This window comes from Trifolium pratense, linkage group LG1 (assembly GCF_020283565.1).
Source record: "Trifolium pratense cultivar HEN17-A07 linkage group LG1, ARS_RC_1.1, whole genome shotgun sequence".
Taxonomy (NCBI): domain Eukaryota; kingdom Viridiplantae; phylum Streptophyta; class Magnoliopsida; order Fabales; family Fabaceae; genus Trifolium; species Trifolium pratense.
Genome location: NC_060059.1, coordinates 35,141,806 through 35,164,188, shown reverse-complemented (window position 1 = coordinate 35,164,188; position 22,383 = coordinate 35,141,806). Strand labels below are relative to the sequence as shown.

The following is a 22,383-nucleotide window of genomic DNA, read 5'->3' as shown; positions in this document are numbered from 1 at the left end:
GACAAGTTTGTTTTATTCTGTTGCACAAATACATATCTGGTTTTCGCATCCTCTCGCATACTAACACCATCGGTGCTTCTGGAGCTCCATCATCAAAGTCAAAAATATCCTCAAGGGAGGTTTTACTTGGTGAGCAGAATCAAGTAACTCATCATTTTGGTGTAGCCATTGTACATCCTTAGGTCCTCTACGCATCGTTGTCCCTTAATGTTCACATCAACAACGTTGCTCTTAAAATTAATGAAGTTTGTGACTTGTCTCCTGCGAGTCTTATTAGTCTCTATACTTGATTGCCTGATCAAGCCATCATAGATGAAATCAACAATCTCAATCTTCACTTCAACCCCAACACCGAGGACACTTTCATTTGGTATGAAAATATCAATGGATCCTACACTACTTGGCTCTTCAAACAAATAAATTTGGTCTTAGATTTGCCGTCTCCATCTTCCATAATAGGTCAAGTTTCTTGTTTGGTTGGCTTGTAACAATTTTGTCCCAACTTTGTCAATGTTGCATCATTGCATTAGAGATTGCTCAACCTCTCAAAATCTCTGGTTGTCCCTTGGTTTCTCCACTATAGTCTTCTTTGCCACTTCAAATCTGACCAACTAGTTTAAGATGTGGTTATCGTTGACTATCTCTTAACACTTTTGCTGCATGTATTAGGTGGTCTTGGAGTAATCACAACTCTTTCTACTTCTCCAATACTATTATCCCCAACTACAGTCTTGCCATATAGAATCCCACAATATGACTTCCACCTCCATTTCATGCTTCTCAAGTTCTCAACTAGCAAGACATGAAAATATATGGGTCAAATGACACTCTTCCAATCAAGCTTGCACTATTCTTAATGTTGATGTCAATTTTCTTGGTAATCCCATTAAAGATGGGTTCAAAGGCCTTACTTGACATTCTTCCAAGACTTGTATCTTTGACTTTTTTTTGGGAGTTATTTCTAGGATCTTTTGATATTCTTCATGTCGAGCTTCACACCATTCATCAGAGGTTAATATTGGCTAATTCAATTAATTACTAGGACATTACTCTTTACGCAAACTTTTTTCACCATGTTGATATACTTCATGAACAAACTTTTAAATTTCACAAGTAACTAATTCAAGACATCATAGATTTTTTTATTAAAACATCAATTATAGATAAATTGTAACGGTAATAATTAAAACGGTCACTTGTTCAAAAATAATAAAAACGGTCATATACCACATATAGTCATGTACTGAAAATATCAAATTTTACTCCTCTTTCTCTCCACAAACTCTTCTAGAACCTTATTTTAAAGAGTATTTGTATAAAAAAAATCTTTTAGTATAATTTGTTTTTGTTTTTTTGATAAAAAAAAAGTATAATTTGTTTTTCTTTCTTAAAAACAATGTCCAGTAAAAAAAAAAAAATCATTTTTTTAATGTTTTTTTTTTTTTTTTCAAAAAAAAGGAAAATCGTTTTTTTTTTTAATAGGTAACATTCTTATGTGTCTTCTTTAATAGGTATCATTTGAGAGAAGAAGAGAAGAGAGTAAGAGAGATTGCGGTGGTTGAAGAAGAGAGAAGAGGCGGTGGAAATATGAAAGTGACATGGAAGAACACCAAGAAGAAGAAACCTTCTTTGCCTCCGTTATCACACTTTGAGCTCGACAACGACCCTAACAATGATGACACTCCTGATGGAAGAACAGTGCGTTCTCCCAATTCTGATCAATCAACACAATTAGCTATGCAATTTCAAGCTCAAGGAGACAATCTTGCTATGGTATTATCATTTAACACAATCGTCACACATGTTTCTGTTCTGTTCTTTATGTTTTGTTTTTCTTTCTTGTTTGGAATAGAAATTTATATACAATTCTTAATTGAAGTAGTTAAGGGTACCCCAATTTATAATTAACAGTAAAGTTTTGTTCTTTGAAATGAAACATGAACTGGGAAGGTTTATATATACAAATACTTTGGGGGAAAATCATCATTTTGTCCCTAAAAAAAGCATAACTTGTTATAATCGTCCCTGAATGTATCGAAATTGCAAACACATCTTCAAGTGTCTCTTTTATTAGTTACTTCGGTCCTCGAATATGTTTTTAAGGAGTCAATTTTGTCCTCAAGTGTGTTTTTGTTTGTCAATTTAGTCCATAAAATTACTAACAAGAGATATATTAGGGATGTGTTTGCAATTTTGATTAAGGGATCAATGCGATGTGACAGCGAGTTACACTTTCAAGGATCAAAATTGCGTTTTTCCCAAATAGGCTCCGTTTTATCTTGCAATTATTATGAGTTAGAATTACCACTAGGCTCCGTTTTGTCTTGCTTTGTATTTTATGCTACAATCACCACTAGGCTCTTCGAGTCCTATGCAGTCAAACAGGGGCCAAGTCGTAGTAATGGTTGCGGTATCGTCGAGTCGTCATGATCCTTGATATTGCAGAGAATCACAATCAAATGCGGCCCTTTCTGTCTCAACCACTGTTGCGTTGTGGTTTCGGCAACATAAAAACTGTTATATACCACAGCCCAAATTGCAGTTTCAGACCTTTTTTTTATAACTCTGGTGGCACAATGCTTGCCAAAGTTCAGGGACACCATACAAGAAATTTATACCGTAGTACCATAAATATATGAAAGGTCAAAAGTAGAAGAATATTTAAAATTGAAGAAACATTCATAAATCATAACTAATAGTCAAAGTTCATTGTTACTTGTATTCAAATCAACATATTCATTACACATGTTTTCTGTAATTTGGATAACATATTAGTTTAATTTCTAAAAAGAAGGAATAGCTTAATCAGATTCATGACAGGAATGGTCTTAAGTTGAGTTAATTTCTGACTTCATCTTGACAAGTGAAATTTTGGCGTTAAAGGCTTGCCAGTGCTGCTGTTACTTTGGTTTTATTTGCATAGATCTAATTTGGGAGTTCTTTCTAATGTTTAAATATTTCAAACCCCCAACATCTTGTTTCAGATTAACTTCTGTTGGTTTGAATCGGCAAATTCTGTGAGATTTAGAATAGTGTCTCATGTCATGTCATATGCTGTTTTAGTGTCTATGCTTCATAGTTAATACCTCCATTTTTCGTGCAGGAGGGGAAGTATAGGGAAGCACTTGGTAAATGGGAAACTGCTATTACATTGGCTCCTGATGTTCCAGTTTTGCATGAACAAAAGGCCCAAGTTTTACTAGAAATTGGAGAAGCTTGGAATGCTTTAAAGGCTGCAATTCGTGCGTCTTCTGTTATATTCTTCTTAGCTTGTTTGTTTAAATGAAATCTTAAATATTTGAATTACTAAACTGAGGATAACAAATTAACTATTTCATGATGTGTGTGTAATTTCAATTTATTGTAGTAACTAGAAAGTTGTGTTTTTAGTAACAACTTGCCTTTCCTATATGACCTTTATATTCAGTTGCGATGAACTTAATTCTAGCAATGAAGTTGATCTATTATGTGCCAACATCTGCATTTATTTGTTTGGTATTTTGCATCTGATTCTGATGTTTCCTATAGAATTCAAAGTGTTTGTGGTTTTACACTTGACATATGATAATTGATGGTCTCTGTATGGCAGGAGCTACGGGATTGAAACCATCGTGGGCTGAGGTACGTCACTACTATTTTCATACCCCTTTTAAAATTTATAGCATGATTTTTGTCATTACTTTCCTATTGATGGTAGTTATGTATATAATTTATGTAATTATGTACTCCATTTTTTCAAGTAGATTCAGTTAGTAATTATTACATCTGAGAAAATATAAAATTATACTTTAATTATGGACGAATGTCATTTGATAATTCAGAAGTTCTAAAACTTCACAGAGAAATATTAACCATATGTGTTTGTGATCTATTTCACGCATATAACCGGGTTTCCATATCTTTATCTCCATAGTTTTCTTCCGGTTGAAATTTGACGCAATCAGTGCTAATTAAACCGAGTTTTCATATTGAGAACCTTTTGTTAGATAGACGCTGGCATGGAAGTTAGATTGAAACCTCAATCAATATTTGTAAAAAATTATGAACAGTCTAAAGGGTTTTTTAGTTTACGCATAAAATAGCTCCGAGTTCATGGATAATTATCCACAAAATGTTGCATGTATTTTATAATTTAAATTTGAAAGTTTTTTCAATATTACTTTAATTAAATGGCATGTACCAATGTTCATGCCTTGTAATATTAGAGCAATTGTAGTTCATTACGAAGTCTCAGTTCAAGCATTTATTTCAATATTAATCCTTGCAGGCTTGGGTCACACTTGGCAGAGCACAGCTGAATTACGGCGAGCCAGATAATGCCATTGAAAGCTTTGACAGAGCTTTAGCTCTCAAGGTCAGTCTTCATGAAGCTTTGTAGTTGGTTTTAATGTTGCTCAAAGTTCCTGCCGTTAACGTTATATGAATACTAGCATGCAGACGAGCACTAAATGTGTCCTTGTGTCAGCTTTCTCTGATAAAATTTATTTAAGTTACAAAAATTTATACAAATAAGTAAGGATAAAATTATAAATAAAATAGTTTAAATGAAGTGGCATAGCATACCAGTATGATTTTTAATACAAATCAAACATGTTAAACAAGCACAAATCAATGGAGTAGTTGTGTTTAATACTTAAGCTGAACCATCAACCATTCATATCCATGATGCATCTTTACATATATTATGTTTGATATTTAACACTGATTACTATTTTGTGATTGTGCAGCCTGATTATGAAGAAGCACAAGATGATAGAAAAACTGCGTTACGTCTTGTAAAGAAAAGAAAGCAACTTCACTCATCAGGTTTGAGTGACATTCAAAATCGTTATACTGTAGGTGATAAGAATGAAAGCACATGAAGGGAGAAAGTTATCAATGTATTTCTGTGCAGTAGCAAAATTTGTATACTGTCAGCAACTTCATGGTCAAAAAGCTCATAATTTGTTGGGAGTATGTATATGTGACATGATAGTTATGTTAATGTGATAGTAAAAATATTGTACTCTTATGTTCTTTTGACAATGATAGATAGATAGATTAAGAATTAATTACTACCTATGGTCTATGGTCCAATTATAAGAGAAGAAACATCACATTTTCTTTTCCATTTTAGTTAAATAAATGTGGTTTTCAGATATATTTAGTGTTTCTTTTGTATTTTTTTTTTTGTGATTTCGTCATTTTATATTGAGACGTTATTTGTTTTGATTTCCGCTTTGTTGGGAAGTTCAGGGAAACTTGGGAGAAACAAAGTCAAATGCTTTAGGGTCACAAGAGAGTGAGACGCCACATCTCCACTAAAACCTTATTAGTTAGGTAGATGTGTATTGTGTTCTTGAAGTCATGTAGATAACTAATAATTTGTCTATTTGAAAAGAAAGAAGCATAAAGGATGTTTGATCATAAGATATCCTTTCATCATAGGTTAATTTATAACATCAAGATTCAAGTTTAATGGTGGTTGAATGCTAAAAAAAGATTTTAATTTTTGATTTACAACATTGAATGTCTAATTAATCCCTCTGCATATTTTTTTTTAAATTTTTTTTAAAACCCCTCTGCATATTTAATCTTTTGCATTTTTGATGTTTTTTTCCTATTAAGTTTGCTTGTAATAACTTTTTCTTATATTCTTAGGAACACCTTGTTCTTAATTTTTTTTTTTGTACAACCTTGTTCTTAAAATTTACTATTATATATTATTTCTTTTGACTTCTTAAAAATATCATTCCTTATTTAAAAATATATTTTGCATTAATATAATTTAACTCTGTACATAAAATTATAGAACCGGTTGTTAGAATTTGAATCTCAAACATCATGTTTATTCTCTTTTTTTTTCTCCACTATAGCCTACTGGACTACTTAATTTGATTCGAGGATCAATTCTAATCAAGTAGTTTTAGTCCATTTTCCATCATAATTGCGATAAATTAAATTGTAATTTTTTTTTACCAAATTCAGCGTCAATCACCTATTGATTTAGGCAACTTTACAGCAGGACCGACATAGTAGTTGTACATGTCATGTTACCAAATTTAAGAACAACAAATGCTTCTTGTTCCTGTCTCGTGCGTATTTACATCACCGCAAAATCACAATTCACACCACACACGCATCACACTCTCTCTCTAAAAACAATAAACAAGATCCATTTTCATCGCTCGCTATCGTCGATGATGAAATCTCTGGATATTCTCAAAACCCCTTCTTCAGTTAAAATCATCACTCTCACACTTTTCTCTTTAACCCTTCTCATCTTCCTTTTCACCAATTATTCATCCACCACCATCACTTCTCTCACCTTTTTCTCTCCCTCTCCCTCTCCCGATCAATCACCACAATCACCACAACCACCACAACAACAACCGCTTCCTCCCTCTTCCGATGACCACCAACAACAACCACCACCACCACCTCCTCCGTCACCTAAACAAAAACCTCCAAAACCTTTCATTGTCCCTCCCTTACCGGTACAACAACAACGATTAGGACTACTAGACGAAAATGGCTTCATGACAGACAATTTCACCGTCGGCAACGACACCATCACCGACGACGACTTACTGTTGAATTGGAACAACAATGAGACAAGTCTGGAGAAGAAGGATGTGGAGAAGTTTGTGGTGAAGAAGTTTAAGATTTGTGGTGATATGAAAATGGTGGATTATATACCTTGTTTGGATAATGTGGAAGAGATTTTGAAGTTTAGTGGAAGTGAAAGAGGGGAGAAATATGAAAGGCATTGTCCTCAACAAGGGAAGGGTTTGAATTGCATGGTTCCTAGACCTAAGGGTTATAAGAAACGTATTCGTTGGCCTCAGAGTAGAGATCAGGTATACTACTATTTTTCAAGTTTTTCACTCTGTAAGTTTCATTTCATTGCATTGTATAAGAATCAAAATGTTTGTTTTTTGTTTGAGTCAATTGTCAATTTAGTCTCTATATTGTACAACATTGTCAATTTAGTTTTGTTCTTAAAAGATATTAGCTTTTCGAAGATTCTTAATTCGAGAATCTTCGATCATGTTAGTTCTTTACGATCAGTCAATTAGTAGTTGTGGCTAATGTGGTTAAGAATTTTCAAATTCAGAGATCATTTTGAAATTTGTTAGTTTAGGGACCAAATTGGCCGCGCTTCTTTTGAATGTGGTGTCTTTGTTGTGTTTAGTTGGGGAGCAATGATCGAGACCAGAGTAGCTAGCTATTTTAGTGAGTTGCATTATTAATGTGTGAAGAATGCATAATAATATTAGTTCATTTGTGTCCCATTAGTACAACTCAGTTGTTAGCTGTAGGAACGCTGACTTGTAAGGGTCTGAGTTCGAACTCGGGATTTCCCACTTCTCCACACCTTAAGTGTGTGAGTCTAGCCAATAGGCTACTTGACAAAAAAAATGGTAGTTCATTTGCACATCTACTCAGTCTCACCTGAGGTGTAAGGAAGAAATTGAATAGGAAAGGTAAGAAATGTGATAAGTGCAGAATTTGATTGCATCATCAACTATCAACTTGCTGCATTTTGAACTAGTGTAAGCATTTTCACATTAAAATTGCTGAATGTGACACTTTTCAATTGGTTCAGAATTCAGACTGGGAAGAAACGGTTCGCTAACTTATATACAATGACAGATTTGGTTCCGTAATGTACCCCATACGCGTCTGGTTGAGGATAAAGGTGGACAAAATTGGATATCAATAAAGAAGGATAAGTTTGTTTTCCCAGGAGGTGGAACACAGTTTATACACGGCGCAGACAAATATCTTGATCAGATTTCCGAGGTTAGTCTCTTGTTCGTTTTTGTTAAGATCAAGCATCCGATCTGTTTAGGCATTGAATGTCCTGTCCTTACTGTTACCTTTTGAGGTTGAGTTAGAGCTTATCTAAATTCTAAGAAATTTCATATTAAATTTGTGGCTTAGACACTGATAGTTTTTCTGAATTTGAATGTGTAGATGGTTCCCGACATTGCATTTGGTAAGAACACAAGAGTTGCTTTAGATATTGGCTGTGGAGTGGCAAGTTTTGGTGCATTTTTGATGCAGCGTAATGTGATCACTCTCTCAATAGCACCGAAAGACGTTCATGAAAACCAGATTCAATTTGCCCTTGAGCGCGGTGTGCCTGCCCATGTAGCAGTATTGGCTACACATCGTTTGTTGTTACCAAGTCAGGCATTTGACCTCATCCATTGTTCAAGATGCCGAATTAATTGGACTCGTGATGGTACTTCCTACTCTGCTTAAACTTTTTATCACTCATTTCAATTGACTTTGTCCACAGGTTTTGTATAGATTTTTATTTCCTGGATCCATTCTTGATGGTCTAGCATAATGAGTGGTTGTGTGTATGTTAGATGAAAACATTGTTTTAGATTTTTCCGTATCTTAACTTGGTAAATTTAAGAAACTATGGATAAAACTGCAATCATATTTATGTTTAAAGACTTCAGTTCTTTGTACTGATATCCTGTTTTCATATGCTTTGATGAAGATGGAATTTTGCTTCTTGAGGCAAACAGGCTTCTAAGGGCCGGTCGTTACTTTGTGTGGGCAGCGCAGCCTGTATACAAACATGAAGACAGTCTTCAAGAACAATGGAAAGGTAGCTCATAATTTGTTACCTATAACAGTAGTAATAGATGTAAATGTTTGCTTCTTTTTTTTAAAAAAGCTTCACTTATCACCCATCCATCCTTTGATTAGATGTTTTCAGTATATATATATATATATATATATATATATATATATCTTTCAACGGGCTGATTGATACTGCAATGTTAGGGTTTACTGGTTTCTCCCTTCTCCTTCTGGAATTAAGCACCGTATATTTTTTTGTATAAAATCTCTTAGATCTTGATATGGCGAGATGTCAACTCTGACAACATTATATTTGTACTTTTAACAGAAATGGAGAACCTGACAGCTCGTATGTGTTGGGAACTTGTACGGAAAGAGGGTTATATTGCTATATGGCGGAAACCTGTGAATAATAGCTGCTACCTTGATCGTGACGCTGCTGTGCATCCTCCATTATGCGAGTCCAATGATGATCCAGATGATGTTTGGTATGACCTCTTATAAATGTTAAATTCACCTATACTACCTATATTTCGTTTGTGGTGTTCATGATTGCTTGAACTGGAACACAATGACTAATGAGAGTCAATGATGTTAGAGGTTGATTGTTTGGTGACACTGACAAATAAATATGAAAATTTCTGATAACTATGAAACATTTTGCAGGTATGTTGGTCTTAAGGCATGCATAACTCAATTGCCTAATAATGGATATGGAGCAAATGTTACTAACTGGCCTTCACGCCTCCATCAAATACCAGACAGGCTTCAAAGCATCAAAATGGATGCCATTATATCCAGACAGGAGCTCTTAAAGGCCGAATACAATTATTGGCATGAAATAGTACACAGTTATGTGCAGGCCTTCCATTGGAAGGAGTATCCCTTTAGAAATGTAATGGACATGAGGGCAGGATTTGGAGGGTACAGCCATGCGCATTTTCTTGCTTTTGTTTGTTTCTATTTTTTATCCAGTTGACTGTTACTAGATGCAAAATTATTCTGGAATAATCATTCGCTAGACTTTATTTACCTCTTGGCCGAACTCCAAATGATCAGGGCCCCCTTCCCCTAGGAACAGGAGCGTTAAGTAAAAAAAAATGATTGTCTAACCTTGCAGTCTTCTGTGTGTATTATGAGGTAACTTTCACTTTGACAATGGCAGGTTTGCTGCAGCAATGCATGATCTCCAGCTTGACTGTTGGGTTATGAATGTTGTTCCTGTTAATGGATTCAATACCTTACCTGTTATATATGACCGAGGGCTAATAGGAGTTATGCATGATTGGTAAGAGAAATTCGCTTATGTTTTATGCATTTTGTTTTCATTCTGGTTTGATGTGATCGGTAATTTTAATTTGTCAGTAAAAAACAGCTCAATTATCTAAGCTAACTCTATTGGCATGCAAAATTTGAAGGGTTTTTTATTGGCTTATGATGTAAGAACAATGGTTAAATTCTGCAATAATCTGGATAATTATATTTTGAAAGCACAAGAAAGATGAGTCTTGACTTATATTTACTGTTCAGTCAAATCTTTTTTTTTTCAAACTTTAGTAATAAATTAATTATGAACAGGTTCAAGGATTGATACTATACTGTAACTATTATCAGCAAATATATATGCTATATATATGATTATTCATGATTGATTTTCAGTTTATCAAGTTTATATGATTAATATTGGTATATGAACATAAACTTTAGTAATTGAAAGAGATTAATTGCTTTAAGGTGGCAGTTACTTTATTTATTTTCCTTCAGAAAATAGATGCTAAATATTTCTATTTTTTGTTTCTCCTTAATAACTAGAAATAGTGAATTTATTGCAATGTTGAACTTTTTTCCACCTTGACAGGTGTGAGCCATTCGATACATACCCAAGAACATATGATCTGCTACATGCAGAAGGTCTCTTCTCTATTGAAAAAAAGAGGTTAATCATAATTCTAACTTCTAAGCTTTATATTTCTCTATAGGCACATGCAATTCCGTGTTTGTTAAATTATTATAATTAAATTTTCAGGAAAAAGTGTAGTATTTCAACAATCATGCTCGAGATGGATCGAATGCTAAGACCAGATGGTTATGTATATATACGTGACTCGTTAGGCGTTATTATCGAACTTGAAGAAATTTCAAAAGCATTGGGATGGGTGATTACCCGGGATGATGTAGGAGAGGGTCCATATGCAAGCCGGAAGATATTAAGGGCTGAGAAGCGCTTTTGATGCTAGCGCAAGTTGGTCCAGTTGGTAAGGATTCAACTCATCTCACAAGAATCTGAGTTTGAATCTCATTGCTGACGTGAGAACTTTGTTGGTGGATAATATGTAATTAAAGAAAAAAGATCCGCTTTTGAATTGCTCAATTGTATCGATAACCTGGAAATTCATACCGGAAATTCATATATTCGTTCACGCAACTAGAAATTGTTAATCATGGTAATCTACCTATAGTGCCACCAGAAATGTGACAACCCTTGCATTCTTATTCAAGAGTTCTCTATATTTTGCATCGATGTTGAATCCCTACTAAAGGGATTTTTTTTTTTTCTTTCTCTTAAGAGATTGATTTGTATTTATTGACCTGTGTAATTTTTTTTTACATACACGTTCTATTATTGAAATGTCATTATTTAGATAATGTAATAATATTATTTTCTGAAGTGTCTGTACAAATATGAATGGTGAAATGTGATTGGATTTACACATTTAGAGGTGTGGATAGAAATTAAATTCTTATAAATGCACAACTCTTTTAACTTATTTCCCTATGATCTTATCTCAACGTGAGATGCTAAGATGACACTTTTGTTTATTTGATACTTGTGTGATGTAAGCTTAGGTTAGCAATTGTGATAGATGACAATTTTGCAAAAATGTTCATGGATTATATGAATGATGATATGGATGAAGAATTTGTGAGACTTTTCTTCAAAAGTCCACGCGTTCCTTTCTATCGTTGAAGCTTTTGATCAATATGATGATTATTTATTAAGGGTTGACGTAAATGGTAGATCAAGTCTTTCACCGCTACAAAAATGCACTAATGTTATTCGTGGTGGAGAGAGATTGTGAGAATTAGGGATGGTGTTGGGGGGTAGGGTGGTTCGAAGAAGGTGGGAGATGGGGTAGATACCTTATTTTCGACTGACCCGTGGCTAGGAGGGAGTCCTCTGTATGTGAGGTTTAGGCGTTTATACGACTTGGTGGAGAACAAATCATGTACGGTAGCTGAGATATCTCTTCTAGGGTGGGAGACTGGTGGAGAGGCGTGGGCTTGTTGGAGGCAGTTGTGCGTGTGGGGGGGAGGAGTTGTTGGGGTAATGTCAGGTCTTACTTCTTAATAGGGGTGCTCGCGGTTCGGTTTGGATCGGTTTTGAGACAAAAACTCATCCGATCCAAAAATATATTTATTTACGGTTTGGTTCGGTTTTGGATGACAAATAAAAAAAATCCGATCCAATATTATGCGGTTTAATTTGGATCGGTTTTTAGATATCCAAATTATAAATTAAAATCTTTTTATTAAATATAAATATTATAAAAAAATACTATAAAATAATAGTTTGACATTTTTGACAAAATAAATATTAAGTATGATGTAAAATATAACATATAATATATTGAAAATTAATATTTTGGAATGACAATTATCAATTATATTTGAAACATATAAAAAGTAAAAAAATAGATTAAATTAAACTAACCTATAGTATTAACAAAATTTAAAATGAACAAAAAATGTTAATGCAATATATATTCATGCTAATAAAAAGATAAAACAATATATGTATGCGGTTTGGTTTCGTTTGGTTTGAATCGGTTTTAAGAAATCAATCCGAAATCCGATCCGATCCAGCGGTTTTCACAAAAGAACATCCAAACACATCCAAAAAAGTTCGGTTTTTTTCGGTTTTCGATTTTTTTGGATCGGTTTTCGGTTTTTATTTGGATTTGTTTGGATTTGAGCACCCCTACTTCTTAATATCTCCTTGCAGGCTCAGTCTACAGATAGGTGGCAGTGGCAGCCAGATCCTGATCACGGTTACTCTATTTGAGGCACATACCATATTTTGACTTCTCAGGACTCAGTTACTTTGAACACTAACCAAGATCTCATGACACAGATAGGTTCATTTGAAGGTTTCGTTACTTGCTTGGTGTCTCTTGCGCGACAGGTTGTCAACGAAGACGAACCTGGTCAACTGAGTTATACCCGCAGAGATATCTTGTTTGAAAATTTAATTACACTTTTAAATATTAATGCAAAATATAAATATAAGGTATAATGTAGATGTAGGGTTGATTTGTTGGGACCGGTAAAAAATGCAGTTACTTTCCCCCTAACTCAAATTTATTATTAGGGTTTTTTTTTTTTTTTTTTTTTTGATAAGCAAAGAAGAATATTATTAGGGTTTGATTTAGTTCTCAAATATCCTTTTCACTTTTCAGTTACAATATCTTCTACAAAAAATAAAAGATCAATCCTAACGGCAACATATATTCAATTGGTTGTTCAAAATTAATATAAATAAATTACCAATTTGCAAAAATGGGTGAAAGAAAAGTCCAACCATAAAATCATTCCATAATTTTTCTTTTGTCTTTGATGTAAATCATCACATGATTTATAGTGGAATCTTGTGCCTGAAATTTAGAATCCTTCTTTCCCTTACTTTTTGGAATCTTTCTTTGATCCCCCATTACAAGTTAAATATTTGTTTTATCATTACAAAATATATAAAAAATAAAATAAAATAAAATTAGATTGAAGTATAAAGCTTGCTTCCACTTGTTTATTTATAGTCAAAATTGAAAGATATATAGTGGTCTAAGAAACTGGCTACCACTATTTTGCACTAACCCACAAACATTCATCATATTTTGACCCTAATTAAGTAGTATGTGTGGTGAAGGCCCTCCACTTCCAAGCTACCACAATTCTCATAGGCAAACTACAACTTTAAGTTTAGATTAATTTGGACATCTAACGACTTTTGAGAGTTTTTTTTTTTTGTTTAATTTCGTTTAATTGTCTTTTGAGGTTCAGTTGCATTTTATTTTTATCTAAGTTGTTTAGTAGTAGAATTCCATCTTAATTAAATAACTTTCAAATTTCGTTCTCTACATATAAAATGTGATGTCCCCATCAGTCGATATAAAGCTCACAGGGACTAAGGTTCACTTACATGCTAATTAAATAAAATAAAATAAAAAATTCTTGTATTAGTTTTTTTGCCTATTAAGTTTTTGATAGTTCATGCAATCTTGAACTTTGAAATTGATAGATTATTGATATGTATTGAAAACAAATAGTTCATTCAATCTTCAACTTTGAAGTACCAAATACAATGAAGAGGTACGAATAATCTTCAAATTAGTCGTGTTTCATGTCGGACACGTGTCAGTGTCAGACACCAACACAATACTTATGATTACATTTAATTATATTATTTTCTCAAATTACTATCAATATCGATGTGTCAATGTCCATGTCGTGTTCGATATTCATCTATGTGTCTGTGCTTCATAAACCAAATATATTCTAAAAAAAGATAAACTAGTTAGGTTGTGCATGTATACAACCGATGATTATCTTTTCCATTTTGTCACGTGCATGAAATTTTAGGTCGATACAAGATTGATCTAATATATTTCTATAAGAGATCATACTACTTTTTCTAAGTCGTCTCTAAACAATTTTGGAATTCATTATACGAATTTGAATTGATGGAGCACATGGCTCAATGAGTGATGTAATACATATAATATTTGAAAATTGAAATGGTTTAGTGGTGTGCTATATATAGATGGTCTAACATAAACGTGATTCTCAATTTGTTAATGTATGTTAGTTACGTTTTGCACTTTCAATGGTTTATATTTTGTCTATCCCTACTCATTGCTCCAAGCACTTATTTTATAATCAATCAATAAGAACTAAGTTCTTTTCCCTTCTCTTATCATATATCTCATTCCTTAGTCTTCTCTTTGCTTCTCTTATCAATCCATAACTTGTCACCTTTATAAAACATTATTATTTCTATTCACTTCTCATTTCTAAATCATAAGGGAGATGAATTTTTAAATGATCGTCTAATCACAAACATATAGATTGATATTTTTTATAATGTTAAAAATGAAAAATATAAACAAAATCCTACCAACACTTTTCTATTATTAAAATATATAGAGAACAATTATAATTTGTCTTTTTCATAAGTTCATTTCCCGTTAGGTAGGATAGGGCGAAAGTTGCTTTGTATTAAACGAGTGATTCAGAGTTGTCTTGCCTTTCTAAATTCAAGCATGTCTTTTATGCTAGTTCATCTATAGAACGTCAAGACATATTGTCTTCCGTAAGCTAGATACTCGATAAAGTAGATTAAGGTCATACTTTTGATGTTAAGATATCTTATTCTAGATATACAATAGTTTGTTGTTATTCCTTACGCATTTAGATTATATTCTTTATGTCTTGTTACAATTATTTAACTCATTGAGAGATTTACACCTGAGATGTTAACTCAATAGTAAGAATTTAGCCATATAACCACAAGATATAAAATTTAAATTTTCTTAAAAACAACTGTAGAATTGTGTCATTTTAATTAATAAAAATAAATCAAACACTAATTTTACATAGTTCCATATCTACATAAAGGTTTGCAAATTGAAAGATTTTGTGTCATTTCTTCAATTTTTCTCATTGGAAATTGATAATACAGAGCAAATTACTAAGATATATTACATAAAAGTACATAAAAAATACACAAGATCAACAAGAACACCATCATCCTAGAGGTTTCAAATGAGCAAGAACTAACTCTCTTTTTTATTGCTACTTAAATCCTTAATGATGATGAACACTAAGTACTAATTAATTTTACATAATTAGTACATAGCATGAAATGGCTTATAAACTCCAAGATCAGCAATAACACCAGCAACAGAACCAGCTGCAGCAGCTAAAGAAATCACAAGACATGCAGCACTAAGCATGTGTAAACAAATCCATTTTGTGCTCCATTTTGGTATTTTCATTTGAACAATGTACATTTCCACTGGAAAATACACAGTTAGAGGCCAAAATCCAACGGCTCCGATTAATCCAACAATGTCATTGAAAAATGGTAGAAGCATTGATATTACTGTTGTAATGATCACAAAAATTGTCCTCCAAACCAATCTAAAGAGGTTGATTTTTAACGGAGAGGCGACGCATGGGATCGGAATTTCAATGTCTTTGTTGACGAAATCGCTATCTGGGAATTTTTCAGCTGCGGTTTTCTCGACTACTGAGTAGAGAGGTTGGCAGTAAACTTGGTAAGCGCCGACTAAGTGGATGACTATTGCAGCATTGGCTATATCGAGGAGCCAGAAAGGGTTATAGAAACCGAAACCGGTTAGAAGGTTTCCGGGACTTATGTCTCCGAAAGCAGCGTATCCGAAACAACCACATAGCATGTAGAAAATTGTGGTGACTATAACACTGATTAAAGTAGCTTTCTTCATTGTTTTCGACTCCGATGGAGGGGACTTGATTGTGTCCTGTTTCAAAATAACATAACCAATATTTGAGTTTGAAAATTCTAGACAATTTAATTATGGTGAATTTTTTGGCACACATCTTATTAGATATGTACCGGTACATCTGCTGAGGTGGACAATTCTGATTGATTCACAAAAAAAAATGTTTATCAGCAGTGTACTGGTACATATTCAAATAAGATGTCATCATGAATTTAATAAATTGTATGAAAATTAATTTATTTTACCTGAATTTCAATGAGGATCATTGAGTAGGAGTAAGCAAAAGCTATGTTACCAAGAGCTTGGAAGCTTCTCCAAACTTTTTGAGTTTCTGTCACAGTACCAACAGTTATGCCGGTTAGGCTTCCTTTAATGCCCTTGTTTTCTGCAACATGTCCAATTCAAATCAAAATCAGCACAAGTAGTTCAATAAAGGACTTTTAATACAAAAATCAAGTGTAGTTGAACCGTTAAATTAACCGAAGTCAGTTCAAGGTTCAGCGTCTAGTTCAGTTCGGTTTTTAAAACACGTTTTTTATAAATCCTTGCAAAAAAAAAAAAAGTAATATGAATGGAATGATTCATACCTATAACTTTACCAATACCAAGGCCAAGTCCAATAGTTGAGTATGTGAAGGACATAACAGCAGCTAGAGCAGACAGCCACCATAACTGATCAAAGTCAGGAATTTGGGAGAATAATATTTCCACAATACCAAATGAAATCATGTAAACATTTCCATTCATGTGACATGGATTTTTTCCTCCACTGCTATGGAAACAATTAGACCTTTTGATTGCCCTATTCAATAAATTCAACAAAAAAACACCAATTAGCACAATTTCATAATAACAAATTTTAAAGTCAGTGAAGACTCATTTTAGTCTCTCACAATTTTCTGACGGCTCTGGCAAAAAAAAAAAAAATAGTCCTTGTCATCGTCGTACCAGAGACAAATTAATCTTTCTATTATAATGAATAATGAACTAGTGACTAATTTGTCTTTGGTATGAAAATATAGAAATTAATTTGAGTTTTATTTTTTCAAGACTGAATTGGGCCATCATAAAATTATAAAAAATTGTGAAGTACCAAAATGGGTTTTTACTATTTTAAAATATAAATTAAGCTTTGTGACATGTTATTTATTCCATAATTATAATTTGAAACTCACATCATGCTTATGGAAGCAGCAATAGTGTAACCAATGGCAACCCCAAAAAGATTAGCATATTGAACAACTCCACAAATCTTGACCTTAAAGCCACCAAGATATGCTCTAACAGCATCAGTGTAAGTGTAGTTTCTTTTTCCATTGAGTTGGTCACCAGTACGGTAACAAACAGAGAGAAGAGTGGAGGTGTAGTAAGTAACAAAGGAGAAAAGAATCATCATGGCTGGGCCTGCTACCCATCCAAGTTGGGCTATAGCCCATGCAAGTGATAGTACTCCAGAACCTATCACTGCTGTTATTATGTGTGCACTAGCTGTCCATTTATTTCCTGTTAAGATAGAGTAAGTGAGTGAGTAGTTTTCATTTTTTACCGCAGTAATTTTATCGAAGTTTTAAAGTGTAATTTTTTTAAAATTATGCGTGATTTTAAACGAAAAATTATCATTAGTTAAAGACATTTTAACATTGTCTTTGATGTAATTTGATTTTGAATTGGTTCTTTAAAATTATAAGGTCAAATTCTTACTACTGATGTCTCTTGACGTTGAGATTGAAAATTAGTAAAATATCATGAACTATATCTTTCTAATTTTGTGGAAAAAATATTATGGATGAAAAATTAGTGACAAGCAATATATGAAATTTGTTTTTTGTAGTAGTTATTTATGTAAAGAGTTAAATATGAGCTTAATAAACTTGTTTAAATAAGATGGATGCTCTTTGTTTCCTGAATTCTTACACTAAAAGACACTTTCAGAAGATATTTTCTGGTAAGATTTACACTATCAGAAAATATCTCCTGATAGATGGAGGACATGGAGGGATTCTGATCAATTTAGGGGAGGACGAAAAACAACATCAAATAATAAAAGTGAGAGAGAAAGTTAAATGAATTACCAGTTCTTTTTAAACGGCCATCATCATCAAAGCACTTAGAACCAGCAGTATCAATGGAAACTTCAAATGGTTGGTGTTGATGATTATTGTTGCCACCTTTTTCCATAGTCATCTTATATAATTATATGACAAACCAAAACCAACCCAAGTTAGAATTAAGCTTCAAAATGAAGACTCAATCAACACCCTAATTAGTGTGTATGCTGTAATCCAAGAAATTAAACTCCAAGTTTTGGCACAAATATGTAACACAAGAAAAGCACCTACAACACTTATAGCTTATAAGAGCTATAAAAAGTAATGAGAAAACAAACAAGTGATGTTTGAAGTCAAAGAGGTTCTAAGTTTCAAACTAAGTCTTGAGTTGAGAATAGATTATTGGGGAGAGGTTGTGTTGTGGTTTGAAATGAAGCGGTGTGTGTGGGGTATAAATAAGCATATGAGGAAGAAAAATTGTGTTAGAATTTTTCAGAAGGAAAATATTTTTGGACAGACCCACATGCCACTTTAACATCAAAGACTTGAAAATGATTTGTTGACACTTGGTGTGATGAGTCAAACAATGTCATTTTCAACATTAGGAGTAATTTTTTACATGGATTTAACAAAGCAAAGATAAAAGTAAAATACTTCATTTCTTACTTAATTTTTTTTTTTTTCATTTTCCAAAAGAAAAGAATAATTTCTATAACTTATGAGAGATATGAAGAGTGTCACTATATGAGTGAAAATATCTTATTGCTTATAAAATATTGCTTTTAATTGGACCACATATAACACCAGAATTAAAAGTAATAACTTTTAAATTTACAAGGAATGAATAAAATATCTTATAACTTATCAAGAAAATTAGTTAACTTTTATAAAATTCAGATATAATTTATAAAAATTTTTTATAACTTATACATTTTTTTCGCATAAATCAGATATCATCCTTGTGCAATTACAGAGTTGTTTGATTCAAATGAACGATAAATTCTCATAAGAGTATTAACGATACTAAATATCTAAACCAGATATCAAATTCAAAATCTTGGTTAAACTATAAAAGATCTACGCCCCACCTTATCTATTCGTTCTTGGGTTATAAGAAAATAATTTAACTATAATATACATTTTTTTTTTTATATATAACTATAATATACTTAGTACATATATTCTATCTGATGAAAAAAATGGCATATACAATTAAAGTTTATCCTTTAAGCAGTTGATTAAGCTGTTTATACAAAATTGGTAGAACATATAATGTTAATTAATGTAGCCAACCCAACCTAATAATAAGATAATGTTTGGCTGTTGATAATAAATGATTAATTCCCAAAATATGATAGAAGAGAAGAGAGGAAGGGCCGGTTAGTAATACGCGTAACTATATTTTGTGTTGGCATGGCGGCTGCTACCATATTAGACTCAAACCGTGTTCTAAGTGTTAACCACCGTCCACTGCTAAATTTTGGTGTCTCCCCCACCATAACTACTATTCTCAACTTGGTTTCCTTAAAAAAGAAAATCCCAATTTTATGTATCAATCTTTTCAATTTTTTACTCAATGATAACTTAAAAACATCCTAGTTACACACCTCAAAGAGTAAGCTCTCTTTGGTAATAAGATGTGGATAAGCACCAATATGCATAATGTAGATATTTAGACTCTAACTATTTGGTAAGAAACAATTATCATTCGGTTTTGTAAGGATGAATTAGACACAGTCTCAATTCTAACATGTTATCAGAGTTTGTGTAAAAACAAAAAAAGTTATCAGAGTCTCTGTAAGATCCGTTGGGCTACCCGCAATTGGACCACCTACCATTTATATCTGCGCATCAAGCCCAATAGTGCTGGGTGTGAGGGGATGTGTTAAGAAGTCTCACATCGGATATGAGTTGGCCTGGACATGCGTATATAAGTAAGAGACAATTTTCACTTTACAAACCGGTTTTGTAAGATAACTTGGGCCAAATAGCCAATTCTAAGATATAGGTTTAATCCTGAGCCGGAGTGTATGAAAAAATATTTGTTAAGGAAGATCGATATCAATTAGCTTTGAGAATATTAGTCTCTACAATTGCGCGCAAGATATCATTAGTAAAAAAAACGGTGGATAAGCTCATAACAGAATTTCACCACCAAGTTATTTTTAAAGTAAAAAAAATAAGAGATAAAAAAAACTTTAATTTGGATTCTTCATTCTTGATAGTTCATGACGCCAACGGCTAACTGGTGTTTGTGTCGCAGTACTTATTTTTAGTTTGACTAAAGTATCGTAGTACTTATAATGAATAGTCCTTTAACTACCTAAAATAACCCAGACAGGTTGTGTTGTCATCAAGTTCGTAGAAAACTCAAAATTTGCATAACTGCAACAATATACGTACAGCATCTTTTTCTTCGTAAATAATTGTGTAAGATTAACCGAGTCATTTGGCTCAAGTAGTTAATGAGCTTCACAAAAAAAGACGGATTTCGAGAAAATTCGGGTTCGATTCCTGAGTGAAAAAATTTCTTGGTCAGACTTTTCTTATTTCGCGGCCAAACTCTGGACTACTATGACTCTTTTTTCTATAAAAAAAAATTGTGTCAGATTTTTGTTACTACTGTTGTAATAATCATGTACTAGTATATTTCAAAACCTTATCAACATTAACTTAATTATTTAACATAGAATTATTTAAGTTGGGCCATCATCTCATTATCACAGTTTTTTATAGAACTAAAAACTAAATTTAAAATATTTATAGGGATTAAAAATTTATTTAACTTTATTTTTTAAAAAAATTATGTAAAAGTTTATTTATAATATTTGGTTGTGTCGTAATATTATTATTTTAAAATATCTAAACAAAAAATAGGTGTTGAGTTTCTAATTGAATTCATAATCTAGTTTTTTTCTTTTTAAATAGTTTAGTGGCTAGAAATTTCACCATTAAGATAAATAAGTAAAATGACCGGAGTTCGAACCACGACCCCTGCATATTCATAATCTAATTGTAAATATTAATAATATGTCAAAATATTGATATACATATATTTAAAGTTCATTTATACTATTTGTTTTGTCTTATAAAAAGTGTTTCATTTGCAATATTTTTTGGCTTAAAATAATTGTCAACATTAATGAAAATCATTTACTACTATATATTTATTTGGGAGCGGAGAACTTATCTTTGTATGTCCCATAAAATTTTCAATAAAAATTAATCATCGTTAACGACAATAAAAACTTCATACAAATATCATAATTAAAAAACAATAATTGTATCATGGTTGGTCAAACATGGATGATCATAAAGTTTGAGAAAAGTCTTTCTACATTAAGTGAGAAAGTCTTTCATGTAAGGCTTAAACTCCTAATTAAGTCTCACGCTCACCTATTAAGCCTATTTAATTAACTATGATTATTTGTTGAGATATTTTTTTTCTCTTTAATCCATTATGTCATTTTTTGTGGACCTCGGTTAGGACTTAGGAGTTTGGTGGCCTCAGATTCTGTCGGTCCATAATATTTTCAGATGACTTTATATAAATTTTTATAGAGTTTCTGGACTTAAACACAGTAAAAATAATATAGTAAAATATAAAACACAGTAAAAATAAAATAATATTATGATAGAAGAATAAATAAAAAGCAGAGCATTTTGTGAACCAATAGCATTTTCCCTAATTAATTAAAAGTTTAGAACTCTTTTACCTTCAAATGCAGAGCTTTTTCTCTCTGTCCTGTGCTTGACTTGGTTGTAACAAATTATTTATACAAAAAATATACAATTTCGACAACAGCTATAGGAGCTATATATAATATATATACACAAATAATTTTGGCATATTACTCTACTATAGCTTTTGTGACTTTCTTGAACTAATTTGTCTCCTTTATATAGTGGAACACAGTATGTTATAGTATAACCTACAACATGTAATTGTCTATATCTTTAAATCACCACCCTAGAAAAAAATAATCAAATTTTAATGTCCATCTTTTATCATCCACTCTTGTTGAATGAGAATAAGGTTCTTTTTCTATTATATAATAATTTTTATGCTTAATTAGTAAAATGGTCTTTTAAAAATATTTTTTGTTTCAGATTTGTCCCTTAAAGAAAAAAATGTCTGAATGAGTCTCTTAAAGAAAAAAAAAGGTCTAAATAGGTCCCTTAAAGACATCTCCGTTAATCAGTTTGGTCCCTAA

The 22,383-nt window shown here is 32.3% G+C and overlaps 3 protein-coding genes across 4 annotated transcripts; 2 read left to right on the top strand and 1 right to left on the bottom strand.

Annotated features, from left to right (window-relative positions):
• Positions 1-1,508: 1,508 nt before the first annotated feature.
• On the top strand, positions 1,509-5,140 carry LOC123902960 (tetratricopeptide repeat protein 33). The gene is made up of 5 exons (XM_045952804.1): positions 1,509-1,773; positions 3,104-3,242; positions 3,590-3,621; positions 4,268-4,354; positions 4,728-5,140. The coding sequence occupies exons 1-5, from the start codon at positions 1,588-1,590 to the stop codon at positions 4,860-4,862; spliced, it is 579 nt and encodes a 192-aa protein (XP_045808760.1). The 5' UTR covers positions 1,509-1,587; the 3' UTR covers positions 4,863-5,140.
• Positions 5,141-6,035: 895 nt separating this feature from the next.
• On the top strand, positions 6,036-11,296 carry LOC123921355 (probable methyltransferase PMT10). Its single transcript, XM_045973863.1, has 9 exons — positions 6,036-6,839; positions 7,636-7,785; positions 7,960-8,230; positions 8,498-8,608; positions 8,912-9,071; positions 9,250-9,507; positions 9,749-9,871; positions 10,442-10,519; positions 10,610-11,296. The coding sequence occupies exons 1-9, from the start codon at positions 6,180-6,182 to the stop codon at positions 10,812-10,814; spliced, it is 2,016 nt and encodes a 671-aa protein (XP_045829819.1). The 5' UTR covers positions 6,036-6,179; the 3' UTR covers positions 10,815-11,296.
• A 3,957-nt stretch (positions 11,297-15,253) lies between these two features.
• Positions 15,254-22,030, bottom strand: LOC123909725 (amino acid permease 3-like). 2 transcript variants are annotated; one of them, XM_045960609.1, is made up of 6 exons: positions 21,886-22,030; positions 18,194-18,305; positions 17,297-17,624; positions 16,709-16,923; positions 16,367-16,506; positions 15,254-16,139 (listed from the first exon to the last, which is right to left on the bottom strand). In XM_045960609.1, exons 2-6 carry the CDS (start codon positions 18,303-18,305, stop codon positions 15,483-15,485), a joined length of 1,452 nt encoding a protein of 483 aa, XP_045816565.1. In that variant the 5' UTR covers positions 21,886-22,030; the 3' UTR covers positions 15,254-15,482. The 2 variants fall into 2 exon arrangements, with proteins under 2 accessions (XP_045816565.1, XP_045816570.1); XM_045960614.1 differs by lacking the exon at positions 21,886-22,030 and having other exon boundaries at positions 18,194-18,692.
• Positions 22,031-22,383: the final 353 nt, after the last annotated feature.

What these genes read in the sequence shown, in the direction of transcription:
- LOC123902960 (XM_045952804.1), top strand. Translation starts at nt 1,588, where the DNA reads ATGAAAGTGACATGGAAGAACACCAAGAAGAAGAAACCTTCTTTGCCT. An exon ending in TGAAACCATCGTGGGCTGAG is followed by an intron (nt 3,622 to 4,267) that starts GTACGTCACTAC and finishes TAATCCTTGCAG; the next exon opens with GCTTGGGTCACACTTGGCAG. An exon ending in ACAGAGCTTTAGCTCTCAAG is followed by an intron (nt 4,355 to 4,727) that starts GTCAGTCTTCAT and finishes GTGATTGTGCAG; the next exon opens with CCTGATTATGAAGAAGCACA.
- LOC123921355 (XM_045973863.1), top strand. Translation starts at nt 6,180, where the DNA reads ATGATGAAATCTCTGGATATTCTCAAAACCCCTTCTTCAGTTAAAATC. An exon ending in ATCTTGATCAGATTTCCGAG is followed by an intron (nt 7,786 to 7,959) that starts GTTAGTCTCTTG and finishes TTGAATGTGTAG; the next exon opens with ATGGTTCCCGACATTGCATT. An exon ending in AATTAATTGGACTCGTGATG is followed by an intron (nt 8,231 to 8,497) that starts GTACTTCCTACT and finishes GCTTTGATGAAG; the next exon opens with ATGGAATTTTGCTTCTTGAG.
- LOC123909725 (XM_045960609.1), bottom strand. Translation starts at nt 18,305, where the DNA reads ATGACTATGGAAAAAGGTGGCAACAATAATCATCAACACCAACCATTT. An exon ending in TGGCCGTTTAAAAAGAACTG is followed by an intron (nt 17,625 to 18,193) that starts GTAATTCATTTA and finishes CTATCTTAACAG; the next exon opens with GAAATAAATGGACAGCTAGT. An exon ending in TGGTATTGGTAAAGTTATAG is followed by an intron (nt 16,507 to 16,708) that starts GTATGAATCATT and finishes GACATGTTGCAG; the next exon opens with AAAACAAGGGCATTAAAGGA.